Raw genomic sequence first — 16,277 nt, forward strand, 5'->3', positions numbered from 1 at the left:
TTCCCAATACCAAATGTTAATGAAATATCTGCCAAAAAAGCAACTCTAATGTATATATATTTTGCCAAACTGCTCATTAGAGACAACCAATAAATTTATAAAAACAATCACTTCCTAAAGGCCAACTTGAAGCTGTACCTTGGGTAGAGGCACACAGAAACTAAGTGAATCAAAGTTAAATCATTTACATGGACTAACATTCTACATAATTTTGTCAGTGTTCTATAAGAAAAAAGGGTTTCCAACTGTTTCTTTGACCAACCACAAGCATCTTGAACCAAATATATTAAAAAACAAGCAAATTGAACCCTCTTAATGACATCTCATTGGTGACTGGCAGTCAAAGACAATTAATTCTTTAGCACAAAAAGTGAACTATTTGTAGATAACCTTAGTATTGAATTTAATAGATCAAAGCTGCAGGATATTAATTAAATTATATTATTGTTAGAAAAAATCAAATACATACACAGAGATATCACACAAAGTCATTGTCAAAGCAAGTTACAAATATCTTGAGTAGCATCATATAAGAATTCAAACTGGACATGAGAAAGAGAAAATGCTTTTGAAATCAGTGACACTGAATAATGCTTTTAAAAAATGTTTCAAGCTAAATCTCCATGTTAGAATACTAGCTGCTGAATTTAATCCCCTCGACTGGTATTTAACCAATGTAATCCACCTGTGTTCTCCCCATAATTGTGCTTATTAGATAAAATTACAAATAAGACTTCTAATAGTGTATTCTCAAGGAAATGAGACTGTTGAATTCTATTTTTATCTGAACAATCACAATGGGCATCTTTTTCAGTTAAAAACACATGGCACAGAACATTAGTTCCATACCTTCAACAGACTGACTTGAAAAATATAAATATATTACTGTATTTATATATAATGTGTGTATGTACACTGTCAATATTCACATTAAGGACTCTGAATAATTTTATTGAAATTACATTTTAAGAAATCTGTCTGTCTGTGTTTTTAATCAGACTTCATGTCTGCATAGAGCAGTAAGAAATTTCAAGTGGAACTGCATGGAATGGGGCTTCTTAAAGCTCAAGAAAACATATTGGTAATAGATATATGTGTGTGTGTGTGTGTGTGTGTGTGTGTGGTGTTTTTCAATGTACATGTTTTCAGGTTTGCAGTGTCCGCTGCAGTGGTTATAGCTTACAAATGCTGAACATGTCACCCCCAGTCACTGTTTCCTCTCAACTGGCTGCTGGAGACACAGTTCACTTCCAGCAGAAACTATTGGCAAATTGTTCTCAAGATGATGGTTGATGAGATGGCTTATGCTGTCAAATACACGATCCTTCGTACGAACCTTAAAAGGTGGAAAAGTAAAGGTTAAATACGAACCAAAAATGAATCTTCCCTTTAACATTAAAGTTAACTGAAAGTAAGACAAAATATTTTCATTTTATATGTATATGTGCCTATACACCCACCCACCCATTTTTAAGGGTCTAATCCTCCTCCCATTAGAGTCAATGGAAGTTTTGATATCTCCAAATTAGTTGTTTCCCTTCCTGCTCCCTCACTTCTCTCCAGACTTCTGTTTTGCCTGCTCTCCTGTTTGCCACCATTACGCACACTAAGTAGAGCTGGTTAAAAAGTTTCCATCACAATTTGTTTCAACAGAACATTGACCTTCTGATAAAAATAAACATTTTGGAGATAGTGTCTGCTTTCCACAAACATTTTCAATTTTTCATTGAAAAGTTGAAACCAAAACATTTCAAACAAAATCCAAGTCTTCTGGAGATAACAATTTTGGGCCAAAAATTGCTTCATTTCTTGTTTCCAAAATCTGAAAAATATTTGGCTTTTGGGTTTTCAACAAGAAGTAAAAGATTTCTGCTGAAAATGTAAGCATTACTAATGAAATATTCTTGTGTTTGTCAACAAAAAAACCCTTTTCTGACCAACTGCATCTTGAGGAGGTCCCAAGTAGTCTTTTACCACATGAACAGTCTCATTGATTTCAGTGAAGCTAGTCCCAGAGTAAGGTATCTCTCAAAGTGAGAAAAGGTAGCAGAACCTAGCCCTATCTTTCATACACTTGCATCTTTGTGCTTTCTTTCATACTGCACCTTCTACTTAGAGTCAATGGCCTCCCTCTTCTGTCTGAAAACCTGCCCAAGGAAATATGCCAGCTACAAGGACCATACTCTGTATCTGGCTCTGTATTTGTTCTGGTCTACATAGTACCCACTTGTGTCTTTGGGTACAGAAAGGAACCCGTTATTTGTCTAGCACATTTTACCAGCATTCTGTAAAACTGCCATGCTTCATAAGTGATTAAATACAAAAAAAATATCTAAAAGAACACTAAGGTTGAAAAGTCAAGCACTCAAAGGTTAGGAATGCCAGATTTAAGATTGTTCTTGTGCATATGCAGTATGATAATATTTAATTATATGATCACATACTACTTTTTTCCCCAGAGAACCCCTGCCTCATTTGTGCAAACTGAGATTTTTCAAAGGCTTATAACTTGACCAATTTGGGGCAGATTTTCACAGAAATAGCAAAAGGCACCTCCCTGACACAAAGGCATAGACTTTAAGATCGAAAGGGTTCATTATGATCATCTGGTCTGACCTCCTGCACAACTCAGGCCACAGAACCTCACCCACCCACTTCTGTAATAGACCCCTAACTTATGACTGAGTTACTGAAGTCCTTAAATAATGGTTTAAAGACTTCAAGGTACAGAGAATCCACCAGAGAATCCATCAGCAAATGAGCCATGCCCCTTGCTGCAGAGGAAGGCAAAAAACCGTCAGGGCCTATGCCAATCTTCCCTGGGGGAAAATTCCTTCCCGGCCCCAAATATGGCGATTAGCTAAACCCTGAGCAAGTGGGCAAGACTTACTATCCAGACACCTGGAAATAGTTCTCTGTAGTAACTCAGAACCCACTCCATCTAACATCCCATCACATGCTATTGGGCATATTTACTAGTAGTCAAAGATAAGTTAATTGCCAAATTAGACTGTCCCATTATACTATCCCCATCATAAACTTATCGAGCTCAGTTTTGAAGCCAGCTAGGTTTTTTGCCCCCACTGCTCCCCTTGGAAGGCTGTTCCAGAATTTCACTTTTCTGATGATTAGAAATCTTCATCTAATTTCAAGTCTAAACTTCCTGATGGCCAGTTTATATCCATTAGTTCTTGTGTCCACACTGGTGCTGAATTTAAATAATTTCTCTCCCTCCCTGGTATTTATCCCTCTGATGTATTTATAAAGAGTAAGCACATCTCCATCTTCATTAGCCTCATTATAAACTGAGGCAATGTATTAGTTTAGATACTGGGCCATCCCTAGATTATCCTTAATCTCCACCCCATCCTCAGTGCTTAGCGGACCCACTTCTTTCTTTGTTTTTTTCCTATTTATATAGTAATAGAACCTCTGTTCTATTACTGTTGATTTTAATATCCTTTGCAAGGTCCAACTCCACTTGACTTTTGGCATATTCTGACTTCCAAGAAATAGTTTTCCTTGCTGATCCCTCCCATCTTCCACTCCTTGTATGCTTTCTGCTATCTCTTAATGACCCATCAGAGACGCTTACTCATCCAGCTTGGTCTACAACTCTTGCCTGTGAATGTTTTCCCTTTCCTTGGGATGCAGGCTTCAGATAGCTTCTGCAAATTTGACTTGAAGTAATTCCAAACAGTCATTCTACCTCCAGTATCATCTATTAGACTGGTGTCTACACTACTCTTCTTCTTAATGTCCATTCTCCTACTCACTACTGTATCCTTTTTTATTGCATTTTCCTTCCTCGAGGTGTTAAAATCAGGCATGGAGATTACCCAGACATCTCCCAACCATCTCCCCCAAATTCCTAGTTTAAAGCTCTCTTAATCAGTTGTGCCAACCTCCATCCTATAAGTCTATTTCCCTCCCTACTCAGGTGAAGTCCATCCCAGGTGAACAGTCCTCCATCCATGAATGCCTCTCAGTGGTCATACATCCCAAAGCCCTCCTTATAGCACCACTGCCTGAGCCATCTGTTGATAATCATAATCTCGTCACACCTTTGTTGTCCTCCTCTAGGGACAGGCAGAATCCCACTGAAGATCACTTGAGCCTCAATTTCCTTAAGAGTCTTCCTCATCCTGGCATGGTCTCCCTTGATAAGTTCCAGGAAGAATCTAGCTGTTTCATTTGTTCCCACGTGAAGGACAATCAGTGGATTCTTTTCCACTCCCGTTAGGATCCTCTTCAACCTCAGGTCCATATCCCGTATCTTAGCACCCAGCAGACAGCACATCCTTCTGTTCTCCAGATCAGCTCTGGTTACAGACCTGTCTGTTCTTCTCAGTGGGAAGTCCCCAATAACATAGACCTGCCTTTTCCTGGTGACAGTGTAATTCTCCGGCCTATCCCTGTTCTTTCTGGTTGCAAGTCCTCTCGTCTTCTATTCTCCCTTGCAATTTTCTGCAACACACCCTGTAGCCTCTTATCTGGTGGTATTTCCATTGGCTCATCCACTCTTTGTATAGGACTAGCTGCTCTTCTCTTCTTCCTTGCCCTCCTATCTTCAGTTACTGCCTGCTATGCCCTTTCTTCATTTTCCAACTCCGCAAATCTGTTCTTGAGCTCTAGCTCTCCTTCACTAGCCCATCTTTTCCTCTGCCTGGCTCTCATAGTCACATGCTTCCATTGACCATTTTCCTCACCTAACATTCTCCCTCAGAGTTCTTTGGTTCTGCTCCCATCTGCAAGTCTGGGCTTTTCCCTTCAGCCTCCTCATGCCTTTGCTCCATCATCTCCTCAAACCCCCTCTAAACTCAACCAGAGTTTCCACCTGGATCACCAAGCTCTCTTCCATCAGCTCTATCAGGCAGCTCTTCATACAAACAAAGCTCTTTAGATCATGTACATCCCGCAGCTTTCACAATCAGTCAGCCTCACTGTCTCTTCCACAGCTTTGATCACTATCACTGCTGCCTCTGTAACTGTCATAGCTTTCCCACCTACTTCTCAACAGCAAGAGAGAAAACAAAACAAAAACAAAAACACCAAAACAAACTCCCAACGAGCACCGCAACAGTACCAGAGAACCACACATTCCCTCCCCAAACTCCCCTTGTAAACTCCCACTCAAACTCCCATTTACAGCTCTGTTTGCTGGCAGCTATGCCATGGCTGACTGAGTGGCTGCCTTTATAGGACCCCTAATCAGGCTCAGCTGCTCTCAGTACACAGTCCAGAACCAGTCCTGCAAACTGAGAGAGAAAAAACAAACAAACCAACCAACCAAAACACACAACTTCCACAAAACTCACTCACTGCCCCTAAGGACCTCCTCCCTTCTCCTCCAACAGAACTCCCACTCAAACTCCCCTGTTTATAGCTCTGTTTGCTGGCTCCTGTCCTGTTGCCAAATTTCAAGTCCCTGCTCCAAAGCAAGGCTAGAGCCTAGAGCTAGAGCCTAGAGCTTCTCGACCAAAAGATTATAAGAAATTTTTTTAATGGGGAAAACTATGAATTTTCTCTAATCTCATGCTCAGAAACTGCTGAACAAATTTTGCTGAAACTTTCCTAAAAAAAGAAAAGAAAAATCATCCTGAGGGAGACACCCTCCTTTTCTTTCTTGCCTCTTCCCAATTTGGGATCAACACATTCAGAGGCAGACACCCAGCATATTTCAGCCTAAATGGTTGAAGTTTTACAAAGTTGCAAACAGGATCTTATAACGGGATGTGCCAAGCTACCTTAACTATAGGTAATGCTACCAGCTCTGCCAGAACAATAATGCTGCCAAAGAAAGTCTGCAGACTTTTATGATTTCTAAAGTCCAACTACTATTCCAAACATAGCATGATCTAGGAGGAAAACTTCAGTCCCCACTAATTGCTTTGAAACATCAGCTTTATGTAACCAATCAGGTCCATGTTTTCAGAACTAAGGGCTTGTCTTCACTGCAAGCTTGAAATATCTGCACTCAAGTTAACGCCTCTTGAGTTAGCCTAACTCAAGTGAGAGCAGTCACATTGCAAAACAATGCTCTCCTGCATTTGAGCTTCCATCCACATCCTCTGACAGCCAGCTAGCTCAAATTTAAAACACCACTTAACTTGAGCTAGAGATTTGTGTGTGCACATGGGAGTCAGGTTAGAGGTAACACTCAAATTAGATCTCAAGCTCACACTGCAATGAAGACAAGCATTTGTATACATAAATTTGTATACATAAATGACCTGTTGGGTGCTATTTGTATGTACAATTATCTCAAATAATTCCAAAAATTTGGGCCTTAGTATGTCTAAGAAATGCAAACTGTGGGAAAATGGCCTCTTCAGGCTTGCCACAAATTTGCATTTTTGTTAGCTATGCTCATGACAAGCCACAAATTAAGCTGCCAAAGGGCTGAGCTAGTGGCTCACAAATCATAAAGCCAGCACAGTGACATCTAAGTACAGAAATAGGCAAGTAGCTCCTTCCTGTGGGAGTAAATTTTTCAAGTGGTGTATAACTGGCAGTTAATATGTCCTTGAGGTGACTCTCAACTGAGCAAGATCCTTGTAGCTGCTGATGGCTCCTGAAGTGACATGCAAGACAGAAAATCCACTTGGAGGAGAACTGCCGCTGTGCAAGAAGCACATGACCCCTATGTCCTGACTTAGCCAATGCGACCCCAGAGGTGGGAAGTGAGGGCTGGTGAGAGGATGTGGCCAGTTCTCTCACAGGTTGAGCTGATTCGTTTGTTTGTACACAGCCTCAGCTGCAGTTTAAAGCTGCCTAACAGAGTGTTGGAAATGCAAACACCACACAGTGAATCCCCACTGAAGTGCGGGTGCCCCCATTGAAACACGGGGGTGAATCAAGCCAAATCATATTTATTTATGAGGCTAAATCGTGTAATGTTTGTGAAGCATTTTGAGAAAGCGGTACGGGCATGGTGATTGTTTGGGGGCACGGGGTGTTGGTGATAATGCCACACACAGCCCCAGCACTAACCATTCAGCGCAGTGCCTTCCATCCCTAAAGTATCAGTGTTTTTCTAGGTAGACATCCAGAATCCGATCAATTAGTATGTGAAGTATGAAATGTGTAAATGAGGCTTTGCAATGAGGAAAGTGGTGGTGGTGGTGGAGACTGTTTCCATTTGTGCTGAAAACTCGGGGGCTAGCTTGTGACTCGGACTGCCAGCCTATACGATGGAATAAAGAGAGACTTCACCAGAGCCCACTGCCTCCTGAGTGCCCCTGCTGGCAGCTGCACTCGGTGCATTAGGTGGCTTGGAGCTGCCCTGCTACGGTTTCCCTTCAGTCAAGGCTCCTCAATCAGTAACTCCACTAGAGGCTTTCTTGTGGCCAATAATACCCCTTCTTGGCATCTGGGTTTATTAACATAAACAATTCAAACTGTCCTCAGAATCCCAAAATACAGTCTATCAACACAACACCTGGTCAGCTCTGCCAGTCCCAGAACACCTCTTCATTCCCAGCCTGTTTTGTATCAAGCAGCCACTCCAGCCCCATCTAGATAGAGTCCATCTCTGCTCTTCCCCAAAGGAATCTTCCGGTCTTCCTACCTACTGTACTTTCTTCCCCAGGAGAGGGTCCAGCACTCTCTCAGGACGGTCTATCCACCAGATTTGGGAGGTCAGTAGACAAACCCCTCTGCTACTTCCTCAACCTTCTTCAGCCCTCTCCCTCTGGCTTCCAGGCTCAAGCCCTCCCCCATGGTCAAGGCTCTCCTGCAGGAACCTCCTGCTCATTGCCACTCTCTTACCGCCTGCAACTTTGCAGCTGCCTCCCACTCTCTGTCAAGCAGCAACTTCCAGGGCCTCCCACCTGGAGTGTCAAGTTGGGAAAGGCCCATCTCTGGCTCAAGGAATCTCCTCCCCGGCCAGCCCGCAGCTGCTGCTTTCCTCCTTTTAAATCCCACACTCCATACAGGTGTACCGGAGTGGGACTAATTGAACAGAGCTGGCTGACCCAAGCCCTCCTGACCTAAGAGGCAGGCTGACCTGTTACAGAAATCAGAACCTCCTTCCATCTCTGCATAGGTTACATGGATCTTGAACCCAGGTGGGTAGGAAGTACAAGGTAGGACATCCCAACTATTCCTCACCTGCAGGAGGTATGCTGGAAAATAATGACAGGATGCTTGGCTCCTCCATCACTTCTCACTGGCTGGCACTGCCCAACCAGATCCAGAGGTAGAATTGGGAGGTGGGTGCTGTAATTTGTTAAGAACTGGTATAGACCACCAGCAAACTACTACTTCCTTGGAGCAAGGAGGAAGCAGGACAGCCATTGTGACTCAGAGGTGCATTACAAATGGACTCACAAGTGGAGAGATGATGCAAGCAGACCCTCATGCAGTGTGGGGAGCAGGCTTGTGCTGCCATTAGGGGGAAGAATGGAGAGATGTGAGGCCAATATCCTGGCAGGGCATGGAAGGGAATATGAGGTGCACTCTTGTGTAGCAATGGCCCCAAACGCCCTGCCTACCAGAGCTCCAACCTGGACATTGCATCTCTGCACCAGCCATATTGTGGGCCTGTGCCTTAAAGGTAGGCTAGAACCCTACAATTTAATCTTCCTGGCCCCCCATTCAAAATGTAGCTATTTGTATGTGTATTGCAGATAAACCAAAAGGCCCCTCTGCAGGAGTCACAAAACACTGGTAAACTTTCTGTCAGTGAATCAAAGAGGTTCACATCTCAGAAGTTTAGCATTCATTTCCGCTGGCTTGTTGAGGCTGACACAAGCACAAGTAATCTCAGGAATAATATGGTTTTAACGAAAAACATCTTTAAAATATTCTTTGACTGCCCTCCTGTGGCAAATACAATGACAGCATGTACAGCAGCCTCCTGTAGTCAGAGCTTTTGTGAGTCAAACCCTGCTGGCCTTATGCAAGTTACTCCGTTGAAGTCAATAGGAGTAAGGCCCAACAGGATTTGTCCTTATGTATGTATAACATATGCACAATTTTGTCAGGAACCAGTGGTTCTGATACTTATTATTTAAACTAGCATTTTACACAGGAATAGAAAACCTTGCATGAAGTGACAGACTGGTGAGCCACTAGGAACAGGGAACTGAAATATGTGGCTTTCAACTCTCTCAGACAAGGCGGAGCCCCTTCACAAACTTTCACAGATTTGTAGATTCCAAAGCCAGAAAGAACCATTGTGATCATCTAATCTGACATCCTGTGTAACACAGGCCATAGAACTACCCCAAAATACTTCCTAAAGCAGATCTTCTAGAAAAGCATCCAATCATGATTAAAAATTGTCAGTCATGAAGAATCCACCACAACCCTTGGTAAATTGTTCCAGTGGTTAATTACTCTCACTGTTAAAAATTTACATCTTATATCCAAATGAATTTGTCTAGCTTCAACTTCCAGCCACCTTTCTCTGTTAGACTGAAGAGCTCATTATTAAATATTTGTTCCCCATGAAGAGAGTAATAGCTTGTAACCACGTCACCCCTTAATCTTTTCCCTTTTTTTTTGTTAAGCTAAATAGATTTTGCTCTTTGAGTCTGTCACTGTAAGGCATGTTTTCTAATCCTATAATCATTCTTGCATCTCTTCTCTGAACCCTCTTCAATGTATCAACATCCTTCTTGAATTGTGGACAGAAGAACTGGACACAGTTTTCCAGCAGCTATTGCACCAGTGCCAAATATAACCTCTCTATTCCTCTTTGAGATTCCCCGGTTTATGCATCCCAGACTCGCATTAGATCTTTTGGCCATAGCATTACACTAGGAGCTCATGTTCAGCTGATTATCCACCACAACCCCCAAATCTTTTTCAGAGTCACTGCTTCCCAAGATAGAGGCCCCCACCCTGTACGTATGGCCAACATTCTTTGTTCCTAGATGTAAACGTTTACATTTAGCCATATTAAAACACATATTATTTGCTTGCACCCAGTTTACCAAGTTATCCAGATTGCTCTGAAGCAATGACCTGTCCTCTTAATTATTTACCATGCCCTCCCATTTTTGTGTCATCTGCCTACTTTATCAGTGATGGGCAGCTACAAAAATTCCATGGACCAGTTTTCATGCCTAGCTGTGGCTACTTGATGTTGCTATGCTGCTATAAAGCTAATTTAACCAGCAAGGCAGTGGTTCCTAACCGGTGGCCCATGGGCCAAAAGTGGCTCACAGGATTTTTCAAAGTGGCCCGCCACTCCCCTCCCACTGGCTGCAGAAGGGAGCTGCTCCCTACGGACCCAGGTGGAGCACGTTGCTGCGCAGCTACACGACCGATCAGTGTTCCCCTTGTCTGGCTGTAGCAGGGAGCACAGCAAAGCACTCCGTCTGGGTCCCTAGGCGCTGGGGTCCCTGCTGGAGCCAGAGGGAGTGGGAGATCAGCACTCCCCTCCCCTGGCTCCAGCAAAGAGCAAAGCGCTCTGCCTGGTCCCTAGGTGCTGGGGTCCCTGCTGAAGCTAGAGGGAGGGAGCACTGATCTCCCTTCCCCCTAGCTGCAGAAGGGAGCCACTGCTTAAGAACCGCACAGGGCTACAGGAGACATGCAGTTTCCCTGCTGCAGCCGGGCTCCTTGTTGAACTCCTTTCATCTGGCTGCAGTGAGGGATGTGGGTGAGCTGCTGGCCGCCCACCATGACTCAGCTGCCAGACCATGTGCTTCAGTGTGTCGTGACAGTCACTCATCTACACTAGTGCCTTGTCTGTGAGGATACGTCTACACCGTCAGCGGCATTGTCAGCAGTGCAGGATCGATTCTACGGGATCAACTGAGCGGCAGTGTAGACCCATTCAATTGATCCCAGAAGTCGATGCCGTTATTCCACCCCTACAAGAAAAGCAACGTTGCATCGACCGGAGGGCATTTCCTATTGACACAGTGCAGTGGGGACGCCACGGTAAGTGGAAGTTAGCAAGTTGACAGGAGATACACAAGCTACTCTATGTTGCCAGCATAGCTCCTGTCGATTGCTGCCGAAATCTGCTGGCAGTGTAGACCAGGCCTGAGTGTGTGACATACTCTGAGGAATTTGTAGGTGTAAAATAGTGAATGTGAAAATGAGCACTGTAGCATCAAACTGTTTACTTTAAATAGATAGTGATTTGCAGTCCTTAATGGTGTATACATCAGTACATTTTTTATGAGTTGATAGTCTGGTGGCCCTTCAGGGTTGTAAAAATTATATTTGTGGCCTTTGAGCCAAAAAGGTTGGAACCACTAAACTAAGGGAATCCTCAAGTCACAGGGAAAAAGAGTAAGAGCAGCTTTATGCCATTTCCCTCCCAGACCTGAGTGAGAGCATATTCCCAGAGCAAGAGGTCATGCCCCTATGCTGTGGAGAGCACTCCTACCAGAACAGCTCCCTGGAGCCCCAGGCAGCGGGGTGTAAATAAGAGCAGTGTGAAGGCTGTTCTAACTAGTGCAAGGGACCAGACTGCTCCCCAGTCAGCCACTGGATCGTAGACTGCAGAAGTAATTTAACACCTTTGACTGATCCTGAACTGCACTGAGCAGGGCTTGACCAGACTAGAGAAAATTGCCTCAGAGCTCCCTTTCCATGTGGAAATGCTGCAGCAGTTCTTCAGCTAAGCATCGTGAGGTGAGATTTAAGGTTAAGTGACAAATGGTTACAAACGCCTGTAATAACAAATAATTGTTATAAATAAGGTTCATTTTCTGGCTTAAAGGAATACTTTTTTACTGTCATCCAGGAGCCAACACTTACAGTTCCTTCTGGATCCACTAAAAGAAGATGTTTGGCTTGTCTATTATGCATGCCAGTCAGCACATAGGAGCCTGGATTTGTGGTGCTTTTCCTGACCAGGAAGTCTCCACATTTCTTTAACAGCTGTTCTGCTTCTTTCCTACTCATCTCTCCTTGATACCAAGGCTCTGTATTCAGCTCGTCCATCATAGTGCAATTAGCTGCTCTGGACAATGGAGGACTGGTACATTCGACTGAGGTAGCCTTATTCAGCACAGGCCCAATGGTTTGGTTCTTGAGAGCATCTTCAAAAGGTTCTGGTTACAGATACAGAAAGAAATGCAAGGTCACTTACAAGTAAACTGCATTACAAAAAAATACAATTCCAGTCATTTTAATCCCGATTTATTTTTTTATAATAGCCACTTCTATTTATTCTTAAGAAAAACAAACACAGTATGTGTGTTACTAGTCCGACTCGTTTATATAATATATTAAGAACATAGAGAACATTGTTTGCAAACAAATATATTAAAAATCAGAGCCAATTTTGACTTTCTCTGAGTAATCGCTAAAGGTCAGATATTTGTAGGCAGCTTGTATTCATATGTTCTGGACAGGATCAGAGCTCTCTTATTGTCTGGCCAGTTAGAGAACTTCTTTTTAAATAAACTGCATAATCTGTGTAATCAAGTATATCACACAGATATCTGCTCTCTTTTCAAAACACGGTATAATTTAACAAAGATCCCTGATGTTTAGTTATATACTATGATGAGATCATGAGTCTACAACCTAAATTAGGAAAAGTGGTCTAGGTTAGATCAGTGTGAGCTAACACATGTTCCCTAAACCCAAGCGTCTTCCTAATGTAGATGCAGGTTAATACCTTTTACCTTGATTTAGCTACAAAACTATAAGCACCCTTAATTTCAAACTCAGAAAGATATGGATAACCTTCATTAATTCAAACCATTTTAGGAATGAATAAATGGAAATTCTATCAGTTCAAAATAAAAGACTAATTATGTAGGATGTGTCATTAGAGATGACAGTTAAAAGGGAACTCACTCATATCAAACAGATCTTTTCTTGGACTGCTGTCTTTGGTACTGTCTTTTGTTCCACTGAATGCACTTTCAGCTTCTGCCTGCATTGCGAGTAAAGCTTCCAGGTTTATATGTTGGGTGTTCACATAAGCTGGTGCCTCTCCTGTTGGGGTTACCTGGGGCTTCCCTTCTGGCACGCTATAAATGTCCAAGGACCCTGGAAAATTCAAAAGACTTCTTTTTTCCTCTCTTTAATATAACATTTGGAAGGATAAAGCAGCATTGTTTGGAATAAACACAGGAGGTTTCACTAATCAAAGTGCAGACTCAACAGTCTCTGGAATGAGAGATGAAAAGAACTATTAGAGCTTGGCACAGTGGAAAAATCATCCATGAATAGTCATTTGACTGCGTTCATGGCCCTTTTGTCTTATCTTTCTGGCTATGTTTACTAGCAAGAATACAGGAGAAAAGTTAATTTTAATCTTGAATACCAGTTGTATATGATTGGAATCTTCAAAACTGGTGCAACATTGGTTAATTACCTATGTCATGCATTCAGTGACCTGAAATAAGACAAAATGACTTAGGTAACCAACCAACACAGCATCAGTTTTAAAATTTGAATATCAAATATCTGTGAAAATACTGCAAACAAGTCAAATAAGGGGAAAAGGTCATGGAGATGTGCAAAAAAATTCTGAATAATGAATATATTCCAGAATATTAAGATTTGCTCATGACTGTTTCACAAAAAGCAAAACAGGAAAATTTTAGGAATCAATTATTTGTTACAAATAATTTGCTCAGCTCAGCTCATACATGCATGCATGCACGTACATATATGCACGCACACACTGTATCCGTGTATTCACCCCTTGCACACTAGTGTAATAATCTGTGTACAAAGTAGGCCTTGTGAGGTATTATTTAAAAACTCATAATTTACTGGTCAATATTGTCCTGATAAAATATGTGTGGCAACATTGGATATAAAGTTATAAGATTCCACTGTATGGTGTTATTATTATCTCTGCTTAATTTGCATTTAAGCAATAAACAGAGTCATCAAGCACAAAGGGAGTTCCAACAGGTGGGAAAACCAGCAAGAAATATCCTCCCCTATAGACATTTTGTCTCTTGAATCTCAGCTGGAAATGTTCTCTAAGAGGGGGACTGACACTATAAAAATGAAGGACAAACACCCCAAGACACCCCTCTTCTTCCTCTCTTACTCTCTGTCCATCAATTGACTGCACCAGAAGGAACAAAGCAGCCAGTACACAGAAAAAGGGGTCCTGGTCTAGAAGCTTGTCCAGCAAAATTACTGAGAGCATGTGGTGAGAAAAACTTTGCTTTGAATTTTACGTAGCTTGCTAAGTTAGGCATTCATTGTATTTTACCCTTATTTCTCTTGTAATCCCTTCTGACTTTTTTGCCTCATTACTTTTATTCACTTAAAATCTTATCTCTTTGTAGTTAGTAAACTTGTTTTATTGTTTTATCTAGACCAGTGTATTTGAATTGAAGTGTTTGGGAAATTCCATTTATGATAATAGGATTTCTATTAATAAAACAACAGGCTTTATATGAGCTTGTATTGGCAAGGGGAGGACTGGGCAGTACAAGACGTACAGTTCTGGGGAAAAGTCTGGGACTGGGAGTGTAAATCAGGTTAGTGAAAGCCTGAGTGTGACTGTCTGCCTGCATGTGCACCCACACAGACATAGCTGGGAGTGACTTACATACTGGAGGCTGTTTGTGAGCAGTCCAGGCATGGAGGCAATAACAGCAAAGCAGCGTAAAGGTTACAGATAAGGAGTGACACAGCTATTCATCAGTCTAGACAGTACCCTTTAGTGATATTGGTTGCCTGAATTGATTTGTTGGCCCTAACTGGAGACACCTTAAAGGGGTCAGATTTTCAGAAAGTTCTGAGCACCCACCCCCTTAAAGGTGTGTCAAGTTGGGCAGCCAGAAATTAAGGCAACCAAAATCACTAATCACATTTGAAAACTTAGGCTTTTATATATATTGGTGTGTGTGTGTGTTTCAGAATGTATATTGGATTTCAGTTCCCAGAACTGTTTATCCAATACCTTTCACAAATACTGATGCTAAAATTCACTGTAAGGAAGGAGAGAAACTATCAATTAATTATAGTGTCTTGCTGCAAGATTTCCATGTATCAGACTTTCACATTATGGCCCCAATTCACCCAATCAGGTCAAACTCTATGATTGGGGCCTATATATATATATAGTCAGCTGAGCCAGGCTGTGAGACTTGCAAAAAGACCCCTGCAGCAGCAGTGCAGACGTACCCTTTGAGAAGCGCAATTACTTTAAAGTGTAACTCACCTTGTTTAACAGGAGCGTGCTGCCAATCTTCATTGAATTTGTCTCCTAAGTGTCGACTTTGGTAGTACGTTTGTTCTCTTCCTGCTGCTATTGCAGACTAGAGTGGACATACAAACAACAATTCTTCAACTACTCCTTCCTTCAAAATGCTGTGATGCAGTGTGTGTCTTGAGGATTTGTTCCTTTATGTTCCACTTACACCTCGTCTTCTTTTCAATCCTTATGTATGACACTATGATTGAGCATTCTGTCTTGAATGTGTTTGCGTGGGGGTATGATAGTGTGAGTGACCTTCATGAAAAGGTCACTCCGTCCTGTTTTTATTAGCCCTTGCAATCCTTAATGATACATTAATGTGCTCCTCCAGTGCAGCCTTCTTTATTTGGCAAACCCTGACAACCTACTGAGGATACGCAGCAGAAAACAGATGCTGGAATACAAGAAAGTGCAAGCATCTTCAAAAGTATTAACAGAAAGATTCACTCACTGGTACCTAATGACTGTGGGGGGGAGGGGTTTCTCATCAGACAAGGCATCTCTGGGAATTCAATAGAGATATGCTGCCAACCTTACGATCTTGGCTCAGATGCTGAATGCTGTTCCACATAAACAGGCAGAGCCCCACTGATTTCAGCAGGGGTCTATATGGGCAGCTTCTTAGAGCTGCTCAGCCCCACTGAAGTCAGTGGGACTCCATATAGGTGCAGGGGTCTGCCTTCATGGATCAGCTTGAAGAATCACAGACTTTGAGTCCCATCCTTGTATTTTTGCCTGAATCAGAACAGCGGGATTGGCCCTATAAGAAAGTGGGGTTCATGCCCTCTGCTTAACCCAGCACACAATTGGATGACATCCAAACTACCCTTTCCTGGGGTTTCCTTTACCATTAACCTAAAAGGCCACCACCAGCTTGAAATACTAGTCAATTCAAAAACACTAGTTAAAAGTAGTTTCACATGCAACCCCTGCCCACAAGTCCCTCTGCCAGTTGTTCTGGTTAGAATCACAATGTCCTGTTTCAAAAAATGTTTCCCTGCCCTGTTGTGGAGGGAAAGAAGCACACGTACAACAGGGGATAGTGACTGTACAAGAGAAATAGTAAATCTGACCCTATGAAAAATCAATTGCACAAAGCAAGCAAATGGCAAAATGTATAAAAACTTCCCCT

General features: G+C 42.3%; 1 protein-coding gene across 1 annotated transcript in view; it reads right to left on the reverse strand.

The window, feature by feature from the left end:
- Positions 1-237: 237 nt before the first annotated feature.
- Positions 238-16,277, reverse strand: part of SHC3 (SHC adaptor protein 3) — a 75,748-nt gene continuing 59,708 nt past the window's right edge. Inside the window, exons 9-12 of the mRNA XM_067568443.1 lie at positions 15,110-15,193; positions 12,772-12,966; positions 11,722-12,017; positions 238-1,336 (exon numbers count right to left, since the gene is read on the reverse strand). Coding sequence (XP_067424544.1) covers positions 1,208-1,336; positions 11,722-12,017; positions 12,772-12,966; positions 15,110-15,193 — 704 coding nt within the window. The 3' untranslated portion in view covers positions 238-1,207. The remainder of the gene's footprint in view (positions 1,337-11,721; positions 12,018-12,771; positions 12,967-15,109; positions 15,194-16,277) is intronic.

This window comes from Emydura macquarii, unplaced genomic scaffold (assembly GCF_026122565.2).
Source record: "Emydura macquarii macquarii isolate MOO-44397 ecotype Brisbane River unplaced genomic scaffold, CSIRO-AGI_Emac_v2 contig_2897, whole genome shotgun sequence".
Taxonomy (NCBI): Eukaryota; Metazoa; Chordata; order Testudines; family Chelidae; genus Emydura; species Emydura macquarii.